At 36.7% G+C, this 20,600-nt stretch overlaps 1 protein-coding gene across 2 annotated transcripts in view; it reads left to right on the top strand.

Moving 5' to 3' along the window:
- Positions 1-20,600, top strand: part of HTT (huntingtin) — a 71,135-nt gene that overhangs the window by 37,774 nt on the left and 12,761 nt on the right. For both annotated transcript variants that reach the window (XM_088540034.1, XM_088540033.1), the window contains exons 35-54: positions 72-220; positions 701-837; positions 2,528-2,644; positions 3,921-4,043; positions 4,402-4,640; positions 5,932-6,074; positions 7,572-7,779; positions 8,612-8,753; positions 10,001-10,180; positions 11,750-11,926; positions 12,223-12,299; positions 12,981-13,119; positions 14,449-14,571; positions 15,797-16,010; positions 16,218-16,363; positions 16,844-17,021; positions 17,295-17,390; positions 18,281-18,468; positions 18,973-19,099; positions 20,197-20,297. In XM_088540034.1, the coding sequence (XP_088396160.1) occupies positions 72-220; positions 701-837; positions 2,528-2,644; positions 3,921-4,043; positions 4,402-4,640; positions 5,932-6,074; positions 7,572-7,779; positions 8,612-8,753; positions 10,001-10,180; positions 11,750-11,926; positions 12,223-12,299; positions 12,981-13,119; positions 14,449-14,571; positions 15,797-16,010; positions 16,218-16,363; positions 16,844-17,021; positions 17,295-17,390; positions 18,281-18,468; positions 18,973-19,099; positions 20,197-20,297 (3,004 nt within the window). The remainder of the gene's footprint in view (positions 1-71; positions 221-700; positions 838-2,527; positions 2,645-3,920; positions 4,044-4,401; positions 4,641-5,931; positions 6,075-7,571; positions 7,780-8,611; positions 8,754-10,000; positions 10,181-11,749; positions 11,927-12,222; positions 12,300-12,980; positions 13,120-14,448; positions 14,572-15,796; positions 16,011-16,217; positions 16,364-16,843; positions 17,022-17,294; positions 17,391-18,280; positions 18,469-18,972; positions 19,100-20,196; positions 20,298-20,600) is intronic.

Raw genomic sequence — 20,600 nt, 5'->3', positions numbered from 1 at the left:
ATATTTTTTCGTTGAACAGACCTATGCAGTTCAAACTTGATTTTTTGCTTGTTTGTTTGTTTTGTTTTCAGGGAGTCTGAAGCTATTATTCCCAATATCTTCTTTTTCCTGGTATTGCTGTCTTATGAGCGATATCATTCAAAACAGATAATTGGAATTCCTAAGATCATTCAGCTGTGTGATGGCATCATGGCCAGTGGGAGGAAAGCTGTTACACATGGTAAGAAAAAAGAATCTCTGTAGTGAGGAACCTGGCAATAATTGAGCAATAATTAAAAGTGTGCTAAGCTATAGAAAACTGGGGTTGTACTAATCATCCCAGAAAGCACTAGTGTGTGCGCGTGTGTTTGTGTTTTCTCCTTTAATACAAGAAATTAGTGATTCAATTTGTTCAGGACTTTTGCATCTTTCTAGAAGAAGCTTCTTTCATGTACTTTTCAGTGGTTCTGTTAAGAAACATATTAGAAAAGTATCTATTTTTATCTCTGTGATAATGGCAAACGTGTTCTTAATGTAAATTTTGTTTCACTAAAAGTAAAAAGGTAAAGATGTAGTTATGAAAGTAAGTATACTTCAGGCATTGGTAGTGCAACTAAACTTAAGAATCATTTTCTTTGTTAGCTGAACTGTTAGAACAAGATGAAATTGCTCAAGAATGTTTTGTCTCATACTTAAATAAAACAAAAACTCTTTATTTTAGCAATACCAGCTCTGCAGCCCATCGTTCATGATCTTTTTGTGTTGAGAGGAACAAATAAAGCTGATGCTGGGAAGGAGTTGGAAACGCAGAAGGAGGTGGTAGTGTCGATGCTGCTGAGACTTATTCAATACCACCAGGTAAGAGAGGGGACAAACAAGTGTCTCAGTTTACGCTTTCTGAAAGGTACTGTTGCTTTGACTACTAAAATAGACTTCAATCAGTGCTAATAAACAAAGCTTGAGTAGCTGAGCTCTGTGCTTGGACTTTTCCTGGTATGGAGGGTAAGCATAGATGTTTTTGGAAGCAAAGGTAGGGCAGTTCTATGTAACCTTTGGCCTATGTACGAATTGCTGTTTTAAGTCACGTTACACATTTTTTGGATGTTACAGTTAGCAGCATCCCTATGGTACATGTAACATAGGCCATTGCCTAGCCATAGCTACAAGCACTGGAAAGCTCCAGGTGGGATGAAGATGGTGGTTTTAATACAGATTGCATAAACAGTAGGTTAATAGATATGATAAGGAGACTGATATTTGTACAGTGCACAGTACGCTGTGCTGTGGACCTTTGGGTCTGGAAGGATTCTGATGCCTTATATAGGAGTATAAGAATGACTTTTCTCGTTGTGTAGAAAAGCAGCAAAATAATTTTGAAAAGTGACATAACTTAAGGTATTAAGGTATCTTGCTGCCTTATCAGGCATTGAACAACTTACTGTTCTTCTCCTTTCATCTTGTAAAAATGCAATTCCAGCATATGTTAGTGCAAGCCATATTTTTTCTGAGAATGGTGGGGGAGAGGAAGGCAGTGCATCTTGTCAAAGACAAGTCAAAATAATTTGCTGAAATACATGTTAAAATTAGGATAATTATATGTCTCCACATATTTCTATTGAATTTGTAGTTTTATAATCCTAAAATGACTTATATAACTAAATGAAATGACACAGCAGACACTTGGTGCAAAGCAGTGGCTAATTCTCAGTGTTACATAAGGTGCTGCAGTTGCTAACACATCCTCATGTGGCACCTGCAGCCTACTGAAAACCACCCATTTGGTGCCTGCCTTCCCACACCACTGACTTTGTAACTCCCATTCCGTGCTCTAATGCATAGGAAATGCCACTGGATGTAGTTTACAAGCTCTGGGCAGTGGCTGGGTAACCCTCAAGGCCACAGTACTTTTTTCTAGGGACGTGATCCTTGCTGCAGGGGGTTTAGTTACCTGCTCTCATGGAAGGTGACACATCCCAGGCAAATGCGCTGCATCACATTAATCTGGCCAAAGGGCCAGCACTTAAACTTAATCTGTACTTCAAATGAAGAAGGTGTGTGTATGATGGCCCCTCTTCTGTTGCATAGGTAGTTTGGCACCGTTTACTACCCATTTTCCAATTGTTTAACTAGTCTTTGCACAAAGTCTTGCAGTCTAAAAAAACAACATGAAGGCATTTTTTTCTAGCTTATAAGAGTAAGTGGAAAATTCCTTAAAGAAAATACTGTCATAACTAAGAATCTTTTAAGTTAAGAATAGGATTTTAAGAATATTATTTTACTCTCATGTAGTTTTTTTATTTTTTGGGTGCATACAGTGTGTGCAGTTAAAGGAAAAAAAAAAGTTGATGCTTTCTTTTTTCCTGAATTGCTAGGAAAAGCATGTGAATGCTGGTAGTTTAAGGCAATGAATTTAAGACATCTTGTATCTTGTTTTGTGGGAGAGGAATGAAGCAACAATAGAGCTAATAAAATATTTTTCCCAATAAAGTATTGCTTACATGTTTCCTGATTCTATGGGGTTGTTTACTTGGGTTCTTTTGGACTTTAGGTGCTAGAAATGTTCATCTTAGTATTGCAACAGTGCCATAAGGAAAATGAAGACAAATGGAAAAGATTGTCCCGGCAAATAGCTGACATTATTCTTCCAATGCTTGCAAAACAACAGGTATTATACATATATGTAGATATATATTAAATCTTCAACATTTTAAATAATCATTATATTGTATGTATTACAGCTTTGGTATTTTTTTTTTATAAAGACGAAAAACTAAAACTTGCAAGAACTTACTTGAATGTGTCAATGTATTTGGAAGAAAAATTTACTGTAGGGTAAGCAAAGTTTTTGAAGTGACGAAAGTTATGTTTGAAATGTATAAAGTGTGTGTCAGCTTCCTAGGCTACTTCCTGATAAAATCTGTTCTGTGCTTATGCACTGATGTACACAATTCTGTCTTCCTTAGAGCACCTAGTAAATGATAGAAAAGTTCTTCCATATTTACAGAATGTCAAAATGATTTATTTGTAACTGCAGTGGGTTTAGTTCCATTCCTCTCTAATGAGGAGAAAAAGCATAATCTAAAAGTGTAACTCCTAGATTTGTACATCTTAGAGGGGACCTGTAGAGATAATCCAAGTCCAGTCCCTCTGCTCAGAGATGGGAATCCAGTAGAGCAAGGTGCCCAGGACTGTCCCGCTGAGTTTCGACCATCTCCAAGGACGGACCCTTCATCTGACGGACACTTTACCTCCCTGGGCACCCTCTTCTAGTGTCTTTTTTTTTTTTTTCTTTTTAAATGTTTATACATGGAATTTCCTGTGTTTCAGTTTATGTCCGTTTCCTCCCATTTTTTCACTGGGCACCACTGAGAAGAACCTGGTTGTGCATTTGTTCTTCTGCTTCACTCCTGCCAAAATCAGATATTTATACACAGTTCTTTGCTTTTTTTCATTATCTATATTATAAAACACTTAATTGCCAACTGATCAACTGCTTCCTTTAGTGAAATTTTTACCTCAATGGTTGCAGGGCAGTACCATTGTACCTGCTCATTGTTCTTTTAAGGAAGACATTTTGTCCTAGTTTTCTGCTTAAGGTTATTCATAACCAAGATGCGTTTAGTTGTTGTTGTGTCAGCGTTGTTCCCTGTGAAGATGCTGGGTAAGATCAGTCATTCTCTAAATATGGTCCATTTCACCTAATAAAATATATAGTACATGTATTGAATTTCATACAGTTTTTATCTGTGGACCCGCATCATGTTTAGGAAGACTTGCAATGAAACTTTGATTTTCATGGAATTAGGTTTCTCTAAGTTGTAAGTTATAAAGGACAGTTTTGTTATGCACAGGTTGTCATAGAGAAGTCTAAAACATGAAATGGTCATGTTGCAGTTATTTGTAGTTGTAGTTAGAAATTTTCTGTTTTTGCCTTTCAACAGATGCAAATAGATTCTCATGATGCGTTGGGAGTACTGAACACTTTGTTTGAAATTTTGGCTCCTTCATCCCTTCGCCCAGTGGACATGCTGTTACGGAGCATGTTTGTTACTCCTAAAACAATGGCAAGTAATGGGAGCTTGTGGGGGCAGCTGAAGGGCTTCTAGTGAGTATTTTATTTTCAATGTGCTGCTAGAGCACCTGGAGCAGATCTTTGGAAAGAAATCACTAGAAATAGTAAGAATTGCCAATTGAGAGCACTTTAAGCAGGAGAATTCTTCTTATGGATTACTACTTTTGTGTTGGGGGATCAGGGGTGTAGGAGGATCATAGTGCTACATTTTTTCAATGTAAGTTAATAATTAAATGATTCTCCTTATACCAAGTCCAACTTTGGAACCTGAGACTTTTAAGTTTTTATGGTATCTGTGAAGCTTCTTTTTGCACTCTTAGTGATATTTTGCATTTTTGTGTTTCTGTTAGGCATCAGTGAGCACTGTCCAGTTATGGATTTCTGGAATTTTAGCTATCCTTAGAGTTCTGATTTCACAATCAACAGAAGACATAGTTCTGTCCCGTATTCAGGAGCTTTCCTTCTCCCCATATTTGATTTCCTGTCAAGCAATTAATAGACTGAGGCGTGGAGAAAATAATGTATCTGCACCAGAGGATCGTACTGAGGCTAAGCAGGTGAAATACCTGCCTGAAGAAACATTTTCTAGGTATGTTGTCTTTTGAACAGCTTCTGGGAAATACTGAGTTTTCTTAGATGTTGCAAATACTCTATGCAATATGTATGTGTGCATAGAAATGTTATCTGATAAGAGTAAAGGATGGAATTAACCTCATAAGGGAGGGGTCTATGTGTGCAGGGAGTAAAGTGGACAATAAAAGGAGGAGATGAGCAGCCCCTTTACTGGGGATTTTAGACTGTACTGATATCTCTTCTCAGGTCAAGTGAAGATTTTACTTGAGTTAAAGAATAGTTAAATCCTACTCTTAAAATGGATAAAGGATTTAAAGAATGGAAAATGGATAAATCCTTATTGCTGTTAGGTGCTGAAAGTTTTAACTGGTTAAGCCTTTCCATGCTCCCACTGTGGAGCCTGAAAGCTCTTTGCAGAACTTTATGTTCTGTATTGGAGTCTTGGTGACAAATAGGGTCAAATCTCCTAAATTAGTCCTGCTCTTTATTTCCTGTTTTTAAAGAGCTCTCTAGTCAACTTCCCATCCTAGAGCCTTTCAAGAATGGAAGACATGGGCAAAAAAAAGCCAGGAGAGGCACAGTGGCATTGTGTTGGCATCTTCATTTTTAGTGTGAAATAGACATAAGAATGTTTTTTCCCTTTTAAATATTAAGTTTTAGATAAAAACTTCAGGTAGAAAGCTTGTTTTATTGTTCAGCTTGCTGTAAGGGTAGAGGGAAGAGAGTATTGAAGGCTTTTAACAAGACCTTGTGTCCAGCAGGAGAGACCTGAAGAATGATTATGTCTGGGAGTGAGAACCGTTCATCTCAAAAACCCCTTTTTGGGTGTTTCTTTGATGTCCCACACTGTGTCCTGCTCCCAGTTGGAGGGTTGGTCTGGAATCTATGTAGTAGCATGAGTGTGGGTAGATAATTTTGCTGCTTGAAGCATCATTGCGGCTTGCTAAGTTGCTCCTCTTAGCTGAGCTGTGGTAGCTGTCAGGGTGTGTTCTCAGCTCATTGCAAATCACTATAAAGAGACAGTAACCATAGTTCCAATGTGTAATTTTTTCAATTGCTTGTGATCATCTGTCCATAACAATATCATCATACTTATTTTAGATCAATCTTGTATGTTGTGCTTTTTTTGGTGGTGCCTTTTGGGTTTTAATCTTATTTAGGATGAATGGGCAATGACTTCATATTTTGCCTTTTTTTTTTTTTTTTTTTTTTTCCTAATCTACTGAGTTGCACAGACAAAACTCATGCTGTTCTGAACTGTGTTGCAGTGATAGTATTTCTGTTGATTTTGTGCCTGTTTTTTCAAGGTTCTTGCTACAGCTGGTTGGCATTCTGCTGGAAGATATTGTCACCAAACAACTGAAAGTGGACATGAATGAACAGCAACACACTTTCTACTGTCAGGAGCTGGGCACGCTGCTTATGTGCTTAATACATATCTTCAAATCAGGTAGTAATTGAAAAAATGCCCTGTGATGCAGCATGCAAACTTCAGTTCTGAGACAGTTCTTGAATTAATGGAAGAATTGTTGAGAATTGCTTGGGTAAAGTATTCATGCCAAGCACTAGGTTACTTGTGTTTGCTAGAAGCAAATATAATTTAGGACTGCAAATGTGCTCTAAGTACTAGTGATAATAGGATTACATTATTATAGAGTTAAATGAAAGTTGTTTAGACACCTAAGCTGTATTTTCATGCCTTATATTTTCTTTTAGGCTTATACTAAGTGACTTGTTTTGTAATACTTGTGTGTTGTGCAATAATTATTTTCGTATTTTTTCCTTCTTAAATTATATCCTACTGACTATAACTACAGTTTAATGTCACTTGTGTCTGGGAACACACACTTCTGTGGTTTCTGCCATTCCTAATCTCTCTTCTGCTTGCATGTCTTGTTGTCTTGCTCATTACGTTTCGTTCAGAATACGAGCATTAATTACTCCTCTCAATTTCCAGCGTGATGCATTAAAATTAGTAGAAATGAAAGGCGTACGTAAGGTATTTTGGAAGAGTAGCGTGTAGCAGCTTTCATGATTCTGGAAAGTCCCTAGATGGTGCTCTCGTTGCACAATTTTCCTCTTCTCAAATCTTTGCATTTTCCTCTTCTCAAATCTTTGCGTCGCAGTCCTGGAGGGAATTTGAACCACTCCACGAGGTGGGGGAGCTTACAGCTTCGTTCTGTGCAACTGGCAGTGCAAAGCAGAGCAACGATGCAGATCCTGTTATTCTGATTAGCTTTTAGTTTCCTCTTTTCTTTTCCTCTGATCTCTTCTTTTGGGAGCTCCAAAGGTCCTCTGCCTTCAGTATAAATTTCTCTGCTTTTCTTGTTTCTCTGCCTTTGTTTTGGCCTATAAACACAGAAACGAAATCAGGAAGCAAAACTCAGCTTCTGTACATGTGTTTAGCATGCAGGACGGATTTTTCTTCACTTAAAAATATTTACTTTTTTGTATTTGATGCAGAGTTTGTTTGAAGAGTATCAGGTTAGTTTGAATTAAATGTGTTTGGGGAACCTTCATGTGAAGTATGAGATTTGTAAGCCGTCTTTGGAATGTAGAATATTTAATATAGCAAGGCTGTGATGTCAAGTAGGATTCTTCTGTTCAGCTCTATCTAGAAATGGTCTCATAGTTAGAAATTTTAAATTTGGTAGGTAAATGTTTTGATGGATGACAGAGGAAAGGCTCAGAAGATAGGCTTCATTATGGTTCTAGTTTGATCTAAGGCATTGCACACTGAGTTTGGCAGCTGGCCTTTACTGGTTCTTATACTGCCCTTTGGCAAACTGCATGATTTCCCTACCTTTTAACAACAACAACAAAAAAAATCTCTTCCAGGAATGGTACTGGCTTTTAAGTCAGTTTTTGTATTTCCAGGATACCCTGCATAATTTTAAAACTTTTCAGCTAGAGCATAGATACTCTAATATGCTCTTATTCTTTTCAGGGATGTTTAGAAGAATCACAGCTGCAGCCACCAGGCTTTTTACAGGAGATGGATCTGATGGTAGTTTTTATACCCTTGAAAGTTTGAGTGATCTTGTGCAGTCCATGATTCCCACACATCCTTCTTTAGTTCTCCTCTGGTGTCAAATCCTGCTTCTTGTCAATTACACCAACTACAACTGGTGGTCAGAAGTGCACCAAACTCCAAAGTAAGATTTGTGTTCGCTACCTAGTAGAAGTAGAATGTCTCATAATTGTCTCCTACAAAATCTAGCTTCTGATCTGCTAAACTTCTCAGCTGCTGAATATTTGGGTTCTAAGTTGGTAGCTATTTCACATTTAGTTTATATATACGGGCATATACGTATTGTGTTCAAGGTCAGCCTGTCTTTCAAACTGTGGAAATGTGTTTTATACTCAGTCATTCCTGAAAAATAGTGTCAGGTGTCCCCCTACTTTTAAACCAGGGAAGCTTCCATCTGTCTACTTGTTCTGACTGTGATTATGGAAGTAACTGTAACAAAATATTCAGCATGCCAGATGTCATGCTCCAATGAAGAGTTTTAATTTCATCTTCTATCTGACAGCCAGATAGTGCAGATGATAGACACTGTGTTTATAAAAATACAATCTGGTCAGTAATCTATGGATATGTAACTGCGTTCTGAGTAGGTCTATTATAAGATGCCATCAAAACAGTATTAGTACCAAACTGATTCATTAGCGCCAACTGATACCAGATTGAAATTTTCAAAAGCTGGTTTGGTGTCTTGAGGAGAAGACATAGAAATTGTGTGCAGAGACATGTGACCCATGTTTCTCTCTTAATAACTGTCCAAGGAATTAATAAATGCTGAACAAAAAAGGAAATTTTAGAAGAGCGAATGACAAAACAGGGAGGGTGTTTCAAAGCAGAAATAATGTTTATAATGTTTTTCTAGGAAAATAGATACTATCCAAGGGCATGGATAGAATATTCCAAGCAATTAATAATTAGTATTTTAGTAGCTGTAGTAATAAAATATAATATGCTTCTTGCAGGAGACACAGTCTTTCTACTACTAAATTGCTTAGCCCTCAAATATCTGGAGACAGTGATGAATCAGATCTGGAGTCTAAACGTGGCATGTGCAATCGAGAGATAGTGAGAAGAGGCGCACTCATTCTCTTTTGTGATTATGTTGTAAGTGTTTGATTTATGAATCGTATAACCATATTATTATGGCATTTTATCAGGCTGACAGTCTTTTATTGATGATATATGTGGGGTGAATTATGTCAAGTTCACCAGTGAAATGTGAGCATTGTTATTTTAAGTAGCTTCTGTAAACTCAAGTATGACCTCTAAAATTATTCAGTTTTCCATCTGGCATTTTTTCTATCCTGAAGTTAGGGTTCTTATGATTGCAAAGGATATTTGGTAGATAATAGACTGGGCATCACGTCCCTTACTTGTGAGGCCTTAGGAACATGCTAAGAAGCTTTACACTTCTCAGCATCAGTGTCTTGGAGGTTTAAAAAGTTTTTGTTTGTGTGTTTATATTTTTGTTTTCTGCTTTCAGAAGAAAGATTTTACTTTACCATTGCACTTCTATTTTGATATCAAGGGCACCTTTTTGTGGCTTCAGCCTCTCAATGCATTAGTACTAGCATTTTATTTTGCATTGGGAAAATACTTCTGAAGTGAATCTTCCCATAAGGTTTGGTTTGCATTGCAGGGCAGTTAGGGGACAAGTAGAATGTATACCTTTCATATTCAGCTAAACAAAGAGGTGTGTTTAAAAAGCCCTGCAATGACTAGTGGGCATCCAGTCACCAGGTTCAGGTTAGAGCAAGTGCAAAGGAAAACCTCCTAAAACTTCTACACAAGTGAATGTTAACTTCTCAGCATCACCTGGTTAGCTCTGCAGATCCTATATTATGTCGCACTACTTGTTGACATAGAGTCTCTGTAAATTTAGAAATAATTACTGACAGATCATTTTTCGGATTTGGTCTCCAGAAATTATTTATTGTGTATTTAAAGCATGTGGTATTACTACAAGTAATTTAAACAGAAGCCTAATGAAAATTACACTCTACAAGAATACTTTGAATGTGTATCTTTATTTCTAACAGCATTTCATTTAAAAGCAGCGTGTTCGAATTAACATTCTGATTTCACTTTTTTCTAACCCTCAACGTTCAGTGTAATGGTACTGAAAAACATGGCTGAAAATTCATCATAACCCTCTTAATTTTTAACAAGATCAAAAACAGTTGGAAAAAACCGTCACGTAAATAATGATGATATTAAAAATATAGACACTTCACTCAACTATTTTAAGGTGGTTATAAGAATTATATTATGAGAGACTTGATGTTTACTGGATAAGCTTTATTGCATACAGGTGTTAAGTGAATCAAATATTCATTTTCCTCCCCTTTTAGTGTCAAAACCTGCATGATTCAGAACACTTGACCTGGCTTATTGTGAACCACGTTCAAGACTTGATTAATCTGTCGCATGAGCCTCCAGTACAAGACTTCATCAGTGCTGTCCACAGGAATTCAGCAGCCAGTGGTCTCTTTATCCAGGCCATTCAATCACGGTGTGAGAATCTAGCAGCAGTAAGTCTATTTTTTGATGATTTTTACAAATATTTTTAAGAATCATAGAATGGTTGAGGTTGTAAGGGACCTCTGGAGATCAGCTAGTCCAACCTCCCTGCTCAAGTAAGATCAGCTAGAGCACATAGCACAGGCTTGTGTCCAGGTGGGTTTTGAACACCTCTGGAGAAGGAGACTCCACAGGCACTCTGGGCAACTTGTTCCAGGGCTGTCACCCTCACAGTCAGGAAGTTTTTCCTCATGTTGAAAGAACTACATGTATTTCAATTTATACCCATTGTCCCTCACCCTTTCACTGGGCAATACTGAAAAGAGTTTGGGCCTCATCTTCTTTACACCTTTCCATACGTATGTGGGGTTTTTATTATATATATTTTTATATTATATATACTTATATATATATAGTTATATATATATTATATTTGGGTTTGTTTGTTTTAATGCATTGATAAGATCTCCCCTCAGTCTTCTCTTCAGACCAAAGAGTCTCCCAGTTCTCTTAGCCTTTCCTCGTAGGGGAGATGCTCCTGTTCCCTAGTCATGTTAGTAGCCCTCTCTGTAGCTCCATGTGGGGAGCCCAGAACTGGGCGCAATCCCCCAGACATGGTCTCAGCAGGGCTGAGCAGAGAGGGAGAATCTCTTCCTTTGACCTACTGGAAACATGTGGAGGCAATGGAGGGAGGTGCTACCATGTCCACGGAGCCTGGCAGTGCAGTCTTGTCTTGCAGTTGTCCGTGTAGAAGCCTGGGACAGCTGTGCTGGTATCCTAAGCATCTTAATAAAATGCTGTAAAGTTAGGTGTGCTGAATTTGGGCTGTAGTGTGCATGTCTGAGAACAGGTAGAATTATCTAAGCAAGACAGTTTTGAAAGAAAGATTTAGTCATTCTGTGAAATCGGTAATTCTGTTGGTAATTTCCAGAAAATTCAGTAAGAATAGATTGATGATTTTCACAGACTGCTGCAAAACAAGACTGGATCTATGAGTCAGACTGTTTTACCGTTCGGGCGATCTAAGTTATTGGTACTGTCATTAATGTTAGAAAAAAAAAAAAAAAAAGTCTTTCCTTGCATCCCCTCTTAATTCTGGATAGGCATTGCTGTTTTAGGCTGTTTCCTGTACAAAAATCCACTGCGGATTTAGATTTCTTATTTTTCTACTGTCTTGACTCTGTTGATATTCCTACCTTTTTCCAACAAAAGTTGAGCTGCTTAGTTTTCAAAGCTTTTTGCAATTTACTTGAAACTAGCTTTTTTTCCTGTGAGATTTGCTCTCTACTTTGTTTACTCTCTATCTTCATTTTTGTGCTTTCTGCTTTCAAAATTAAATACTAATCAAGTTGGTGCTAGTTACTTAATTAACCAATTAACTCAGACCTATTCGTGTATAAATAATTGAATTGGTCATGCAGTTGTCCATGATAGTTCTTTCTAAATACATGTCCCTTTAGTTCTGAGAAGTTTCTACTGAAATGGATTGCTTTTTTACTGTTCCAGCACCTTTGTTATTTGACTCATCTTCCACGCTAAACACACAATGTGACTTTTTTTTGTTCTGTTTTAATGTTCAGCCCACAATTCTTAAGAAGACTTTACAGTGCTTAGAGGGGATACATCTCAGCCAGTCTGGGGCTGTCCTAACACTATATGTTGATAAACTTCTGTCTACTCCGTTCCGTGTGCTGGCTCGTATGGTAGACACACTGGCGTGTCGTCGGGTAGAGATGCTTTTGGCTGCAAATTTACAGGTAAGGGTAAATGTATTTATTTGCAAAGCAAACTGGTTAGTACTAGCAACATAATCAAGTGTAAATAGTGATTTAATTTGCAGTACATCTGGTTATCAGTGATGCTTAAAATGATTGCATTGGTTAAAAGATCCTTATCTGTGTGTGTGGGCATATTTATCTCAAAGTGTCGGTGTGTATAAATACATGTCTTACTGCATTTCATTTCATCTGCATGTGTTTTTCCCTAATCTGTTCCAAATGCATATGGGTATCTTATTCTAGTCCTGTAAAATTCTTGTTGCTTTTTCCTATAGAACAGCATTACTCAGTTACCAGTTGAAGAACTAGATAGAATTCAGGAATACCTTCAGAACAGCGGATTGGCAACAAGGTAAGTAATACAAATAGATGTTAAAATGTCATACTAAGCAAGATAAATCGTGGTAGTTCTATTTTGCTGACATGTTTGGTTGTTATTTGAACTGTAAAATAAAATACACAAAGTCTTTACTGCAATATCAGTTACCTAGTACTACTTTATGCTACAAGTTGTTGATTACAATAGTAGAATCAGAGAATCAAAGCCCTGATTTGGATTGACTTTAACCCACAAATTGAAATTCTTAATCTCAAATATAGATTCCACTTTAAACTTTCTCTTTTTTAAAAAAAAAGAGATAAATTGTTTTGACAAGTACTAGAACATGTTCATCTTCAATCAAATTATCTTCATACTAAATTTGATGCTTCTTGTTAAAAAGATTTACTGTGTGGTGAAAACAAAACAAGTAGAACAGCTTTTATTTTATGCGTTGTGGGGTGTATAAGCTTTAAGTATTTTATTATTTTAATCTTGGTGCTTATTTGTTTTGACTGCTAGTAGGTGCTAAATTTGGATTTTTATATCATAAAACATCCAGCATATCCAACAAAGAACATGGTGACCCCCTTCCCCCTTTTTTTTTTTTTTTTTTTCTCCACAGAACTGTAATTAGCTCACTAGGTGTCTTCCTATTTATAAATGATTTTCCCAACTGAGCAAGTTAACTCTTCACTATATTTTCTTTTTCAGGCACCAAAGACTTTACTCGCTCTTGGACAGATTTCGTCTTATGGTAGCGCCAGAGACAACTAGTCCTTCACCCCTGGTTACCTCACATCCACTGGATGGGGAAAACCAACCACCTCTGGAGAACGTAATTCTCGACAAAGTAGGGTTATGTTTAATAAGATTAATTAAAAATGTCTTGGCTCAAAATAAGCTCTTGTTTGTTCCAAAATATTTGAGTACAGCTTATTTACAGTTAATGTTCTCAGACTTATCAGCGAATCTCAAATATAAATCTGTGAATAATTTCATGTGTGTTGACTGACTGTTAGACTAAAGATCAGTAACTGGCTTGTGCATTCATGTTTTGGTGGTGACATGAAAACTATCTCATCCTTTTTTTTTCTGTAATGTTAATGAAAACATTTATAAAATGCCCTGTAGAGGCAGATAGGTGCTTTTGTTTGTATTCTTGATGTGTTGCTGGGAATGCTCCTTTTATTCGTCTGTTGAAAACTGTTGGTTTGTTGGTGAAAACCAACAGTTGGTGAAAACGCTTGGTTCCCACTTCTTGACTTTAAATTACCTTCAGAGAAGACATGTCCTCTTAATAACTTTTGTGTTTCATGTAGTTAGATGCATCTATCTCAAAAGAGGGGTGGAAGGCTGAGAGGAAGGGTCCTGGGGTTTACCTATTCCTTTTTGTCTGGTTCATCCCATGTCGTAAATCACTTCTCCTTTTCATTCCCTTATGCTCTACAGTGACAGAATAAGTTTTGTGTGTGCTCGTGTGGTTTGTTTGTTTTTTAATCTGTATATATGTGTGCCTCTGTATAACTGGCATGGCAACCGTTTCCGCAAACATGGCAAAAATGTTCTTTGATTGCCTGCTGGTTTGGAGGAGACTGATAAAACAGCTGAGGAGTCACTGATGAAACTGTGAGCTACTTAAATACTGCGAGCTACTTGAATAGCAGGAGCAAACACTGGCCACAGAAGCCGTTTACCCATGAGCTTCTGTCTTCCAATTAGCCAAGAAGCTCCTATTTCTGTAACTCTAAATCTTGTATAAAAGTAGTAGTTAATTTTACTTCTACCACAATTGCTGAACAGTTGCATTCAATTTCAAAATTATTCTATTTAGATATCAGTTAATTCATGATGTCTGTTTGCGACAAGGAAAACACAAAAAAGGGGCAACTGAGGCTCTTTATATTCTTAGTCAAATTTTCTGCTGGAAAGAAGCAGAAGATTCTGCTTCAAGTTCTCCTGCCATATTGGCTAATTCCTGTAGGCCTGTCTCCAGTAACTGAACAAATATTTAGTATCTGTTGTGGTTTTCATTAAAAGATATGGCATTAATGTGGCCTAGCTTTTTTTGCTGAACACCATGATTGAATGTCAGTGGGCCATGCTCTTCCCTCTCCCCGGTGAAATATATTTTTATCTGAAAATAAATATATAATAAACTTATTTTTTCCTTTTAATAAAGGACTGGTATGTGTCACTGGTGAGATCACAGTGTTATGTCAAGTCTGACTCAGCACTGCTAGAAGGTGCAGAGCTGGTGAACAGGATTCCTGAGCCTGAGCTGAACTCCTTTATGACCAACAAGGTAACTTCTTTGACAGATGAAACATGGAGCATAAAATATTGTGATAATTATTTCCAACGTCCTTAGTAGTAGCAGTAATAGATTAATCATAAAGGTAAACAGTAAATTTGTGCAATACTGATGTGTTACTTGACTTTCCTTCCATTTAGACAACTAATGTGGATATCATTCATTTTTCTGTCCAGCCATGCTGCTAGTCTTAGCTTTCTAGTTCTACAGATTAGATACATAGAAAGAAATTGTAGATTATTTTCTGTTTCTTCCATTCACAACAATCCACAGTTTTATAGTCATACACAATTTTATCATTTCTCTTCATGGTATTTTACAAGTCCGTGTATTTCCATAATTTTTCAATAACCTTGTGCTAGATTTGCTTGTGGTACGCTCATAGCAGGCAACACTTTATAGATTTGATGTAAAGGGCAACTTACAGCTAGTTGTTAGTTTTCTTGCAATGTGTTTTGTTCAGTTTTTCTGCAATGCTACTTATGCTGGCCTGCAGAAATACATGTTTTTAACGCTGTTAGAGCTGTGAAAACAAGTTTAATATTCAAATGTAGAGTTGCAAAACTAAATTATACCTTTACTTTTTTACTTTTTTCTTTATTTCCTTAGAATTTTAAATTCTGTTTTACTAGGGAAACTCTTTGGAATGCCAAAGCAATAGTAACTTTCTGACTAAATTGCAACTTTCCTGTTCAAACTTCCAAGAGCGAGGTTGAGGAAAGGAAAAAGGGAGATGCATTAAGTAGAAGACACTAGTTTATGCTTTGCATACCAGTGATGCAGTTCTTCTGGAAGTGCTTTGTAAGCAAAGGGTGTCTCTATATCCAAATTGAGAAATTTGCACTTTGTTTATGATGAAACCTTTGGAAAAAACACTCTAGCCATTTTAATACAGACTTCTGTTTAGCAACTTCATACTTGAATATTTCTTGTATGCACAAGTCATGCTTAAGCTTTATTCCTATTGCTCTCAAAATTTGGAAGGAGCACATTGGGAGTGTCCTTTCCCCCACCCCCTAATCTCTTGGTGTTTGGAATTTAAATATAGAATAAACACAGTTACACTAACAATTATGATATTGTAACACCACAGAAGAGCAGAGGTCAATACTAACTTTTAAACTTAAATTATTCTGGCAAATTAATATATTTCTTCCATGCTTAGGCTCTCTTTAAAAGGCATTTCTTTACTTTTCATTTACCTGTTTGATTTCAGGAATTCAACCTAAGCTTGTTAGCTCCTTGTTTAAGCCTTGGCATGACTGAAATCTCAAGAGATCAGAAGAGCAGCTTGTTTGAAACAGCCCGGAGGGTCACTCTGGATCGTGTGTCTGCCATCGTACAAAACCTTCCTGCCATCCACCAGGTTTTCCAGCCCCTGTTGCTACCTGAGCCGTCGGCCTACTGGAAAAAGCTGAATGATATCTTTGGTAATGGAAAGTTTATTCTCTGCTAATGTATTTGACAGATGGCTTGCCAATACATGAACTTCCTGTTTAAAAAGAAAAAAAAAAAAGATACCTGTGTAAAACTGCCTAAGCAATAATTTTTCTTTTTTTTTTTTTTTTTTTTTTTTCAGATTTATTGAGGTGGGGGGAAATGCAAACTGTTAGTTTTCACCTAGTCTTGTTTTGTAGGAGATGAGGTGATATATCAGTCTGTGATGACGCTTTGTCGTGCCCTGGCTCAGTACTTGTTGTTACTCTCAAAACTACCAGCTGCTCTCCACGTTCCTCCAGACAAAGAGCGTGACATCCTGAAATTTGTGGTTATGTCAGTAGAGGTAAGAAATTACAGCACTATGAAAGTATGAGAAAGTTTTGGGAGAAGAAGCAACTTTGACCACCATGTAGGGTGTTTGTTTTGTTTGTTTTGCTGTGTTTTTTGAGCGGGGCACCTCTATTGTCTTACTGGAGAGGTTTATTCAGTGGTTATTTTCTAAGGTATATGCTAGAAAATCAGGTGAGATGGTGACTGAATAATGGAATGGATCTTTGGAATTTGAAAGAATGATCCTGCACTGACTTGGGAGAAAATTAAGAGAAAAAGTGTTGAGGTATGGAGGGTTGCAGGGGAAGAGGGTTGTTCTTTCTGTTTTGTTTCTCCTCTATAATGCTCATAATTTTCATGCATATCTTTTCTGAGAGAACAGAATATATTTTATACAACTTGCTAGTAACAACTAGATATTGCAGAATATTAAAAAAGCTATTTAGTTATCTATTGGGATAATTTGATATTAATGAGATTTTTTTTTGCATAGGCAATATCATGGTATTTGAAAAATGACCGGATTCCACTAAGTTTGGATCTTCAGGCTGCTCTGGATTGTTGCTGTCTGACATTGCAGCAGACTAATCTCTGGAATTTGCTGGCTTCTGCAGTTAATGTGACATATGCTTGCTCCTTAATTAATTGCATTAGATTTATAATAGAAGCAGGTAAGTCTAATTTGAACAGCTCTGAGAAAGCTTTCTTCACAGTTGGTCAGCCATCACTGACCAAATGCTAAGTGTCTGCAAACTTTCCTGTGAGTCTTTTTTTAATTATTTGACAACTTTATTTTTACTGTTTTACTTTTGAAGCTGCCAGATACTTTGGAAATAAAAATATTTAAGTATTTAATTTAATATTTATTTATTTGCCTGTGAGGTGAAAAGTTGATTATGAGATATGCAATGGCTGCATTTTAAAAAAATGTATTTCTAATTCAGTTGCAGTTGAACCTGGAAATCAACTTCTTAGTCCAGAAAGAAAGAAGAATACTTCAAAAGGCCTAAGTGAGGGTGAAGTTGATTCAAACGCACAGAGTAAGCAGTAAATTCCAAGCTTGGCTCATGTATCCACTGAGGAAGGTTTTTCTAGGTTTCCTTTCAATTGCTACTTTTTCATATCAATGAGAGTGTGCTTGAGACTATATTCATGTTTGAAAAATGCTTTTTAAATATAGGTTGGCTTATTTTTAACATGTATAGCATTTTTTTTTAGAAGATGAACATAAGAGCATTTTTCATGTATTACTGAGTTCCTGTCAGCTGTTTATAGTCTGAGCTTTCTCTGAGTAACTACTGTTTGTATTGTTCAGAGAATATTTGTGTTAGTGTTTTGGCATTCTTAAGTTTCATGTGGAGAGGTACAATCTGCTGAACACTTTTTCTGAAGAATGTAATCTTCATTATCTGTCTTACTGCCTTCATGGGTATTGTGTGGGGTAAAGGTCAAGTGTGCTCCGAGAGAGTGGGCAAGCACTGTTTCCAGCTGTTCTGGTGGATACCACATCCGCCTAAGAAACGATCCGCTTAGCAGATCTAGTGTGGAGCCAGTTAGGAGAATGCCTTCTAAGAAAAGGGATGAGTTTGGTCATTTTAAGATGTTCAGCAGAAGTTCTGTATACAATGTGGCTTGTTTTTGCTGGGATTAGGATTAGGAAAGTGTAATGTGAGCAGGTCTGCCAGAAGATCTTGGATTTTGGTAATTCCCAGCACTAAAAAAAAAAAAAAAAAAAAAAGCAAGCAATTGCAGGGAGAGTGATAGGAGTACTCTTCCACTAGCTGAACTGCTGGAGAATACATTTTTATCAGCAATCTTACGTATTTTTCAGTAGAAAGGTGCTTTATCACTTTTAGTGTTTTTCTCCTGTATCTGTTTAATTTGTGTGTTTTAGATCCATAACACTGATTTTGTTCTTCTTCCGCCAAAGGAACAAAGCACATTGCTGCAGCTTGTGAAATGATAGCTGAAATGGTAGAATGTTTGCAGACCGTCCTGGCACTGGGGCACAGAAGAAACAACAACATTCCAGCATTTCTGACTCCTGTCCTCAAGAACATCATCATCAGTCTGGCAAGGCTGCCTCTTGTGAACAGCTACACGAGAGTACCTCCTTTGGTATGCTCTGCTTTTGTTTGCAGGATGCAACAACTGTTGAACAATGTTTTTGTTGTTGTTAAACAACCTCAAGAAAAAAAGAAGTCATGCTGCATCTTAGCTTTTATAGTAGTAAGATGACAGCCTTAACTGTCTCCCAAATTGTATAAGATTGCAAATAACTGAAATGCATATCTGCATCATTACTGCACTTCTCTGTATAGCAATGACCTGGCAAAATTTAAGTATATTTAAATTTTGAACTGAATTATACAGCAAGGATATTTTTCATGTTCATGTCCAAATTTGGACAGTAGGACTGATGGTGAGAAATATGCGGAATAAGTTATTCAAAAAAAAAAAAAAAGATAGCAGTGCAAAATTTTCATTAGCTGTGTTAGGTATTTAGTCTTTTTCTAGGTTTTGTGTATTTGAAAAGTAGCTTTTGCTATTGATGTCTCATTGCTTTTGTAGGGTGCCTATATTTTTATAGCTGTCATGTTAATATTATGAATGTTCCTTCAGGTCTGGAAATTAGGCTGGTCACCAAAGCCTGCAGGTGACTTTGGTACAGTTTTTCCTGAAATCCCAGTAGAGTTTCTTCAAGAAAAAGAAATCTTCAAAGAGTTCATCTATCGTATTAATACACTTGGTATGTACAGAATTAAAAACTAATGTTTGGCTTTATTTAGATGTTTGCCTGTAATGTAAAGTTACCAGAAAAGCTGTATACGCTACCATTTATCAACATCTGTTGCTTATGGTGGAATAGAGATTTCCAAGCAGATTAGTAATTGTGCTGCAATAGCTGTTAGGTTTTGCTCAAGACAGGAAAAAAAATATAAACAAAAACCTGTTCTACCTTGGAGAAGTCTTTTTAATACACTTTACAGAATGGTCCTCTCTTTTCTGGCACATACAAACTGGCAGCATGTCTAACTGTATTTTGCGCTCTCCTTCCTCTCCACTTCCCTTTTTTTTTTTTTTTTAATTAATATATATTCTGTAACTGGAAGTCAGTACCACAAGCATTCTTGAACTGAGATGCTGCAACTTTAAAGCCTCTGCTGTGTGTCCAGGTTTGCTGCAAGAGGGAGTAGGGAGGCTTAAGAGTTCAAGTTTCTTTGGCAGATGAGATTATCAAGGATAATGTATCAAATTTTCCACATGCTTGAAGTCCACTTTTTTTTCCTATAGCTGTACAGGTTAGTTTTTGATTGACTTGTGGTTTGTGGCAGTGTTTTGTATTTGACCACTGTAAAGCCTTGGATAGTGAACTCTTGTAGAGTGTTCACATTTTGCATTCATCCATCTTTGAAAAGTGCTTGAATTTAATAGCTTGAATTTAATAGCAAATTTCTATGCAACTCAATCCTTTTGCTTCTAAGATAACACAAGGAATGAAGATTTCTTGGATCGCTTTGGGATTCTCCTCAAACCTCACTTGTGAAAACTGCCAAATTTTCTATACTGTTAAAACTAGACAGATTGCATTGCTTAAAGTTGTACCATCAAAATATTTAAATGTATGTAAGAAATAACTGGAATACAGGACCATTTAAAAATAATGTTCTTCAGGGTCAACAATTTCCAAAATAGAATAGTATAAACTTAATCTGTACTGATTATAAAAATGCCAAATTGAATAGGAAGCAGCATGAAATTAAATCTATGGAAGCCTTTTCTTACTGTTGCACACTTAGGTTTGTAGTAAGATATAAATAACCAGCTGCTTTGAATGTTCCTTAGGTTGGATTAGCCGGACCCAGTTTGAAGAGACTTGGGCTACTTTGCTTGGTGTGCTTGTAACTCAGCCTATTGTAATGGACCAAGAAGAGAACCAACAAGAGGTAAAGTCATCCACGGAGATGACACCGTCTTTCATTTTATTTCACAGAAACAATTTTCTTAGGTCTAATAAACCTGGCAAACAGATATTTGTGATATGAGAAATTATTTCCATTTATACTTCCTTGTCCTGATACGCCTGTGAGTTTAGAAATGTCCACATTCTGGTTTAAAGCTTTTGCAAGTATGTGAATAGTCAGGAGAAATTTTAGCAAAGTTTTTTTTTTTTTCAGCTTTATATCCTCCACTTAACACATAAGAAAGCTTTGAGACAAAACCCACAAAGACAGATATGCTTTTAAGAA

The sequence above is a fragment of the Tinamus guttatus genome, unplaced genomic scaffold, assembly GCF_059628265.1.
Source record: "Tinamus guttatus ecotype Peru unplaced genomic scaffold, ASM5962826v1 Tinamus_guttatus_pri_ptg000052l, whole genome shotgun sequence".
NCBI classification, from domain to species: Eukaryota; Metazoa; Chordata; class Aves; order Tinamiformes; family Tinamidae; genus Tinamus; species Tinamus guttatus.
This window is presented reverse-complemented; position numbering and strand designations above follow the sequence as displayed.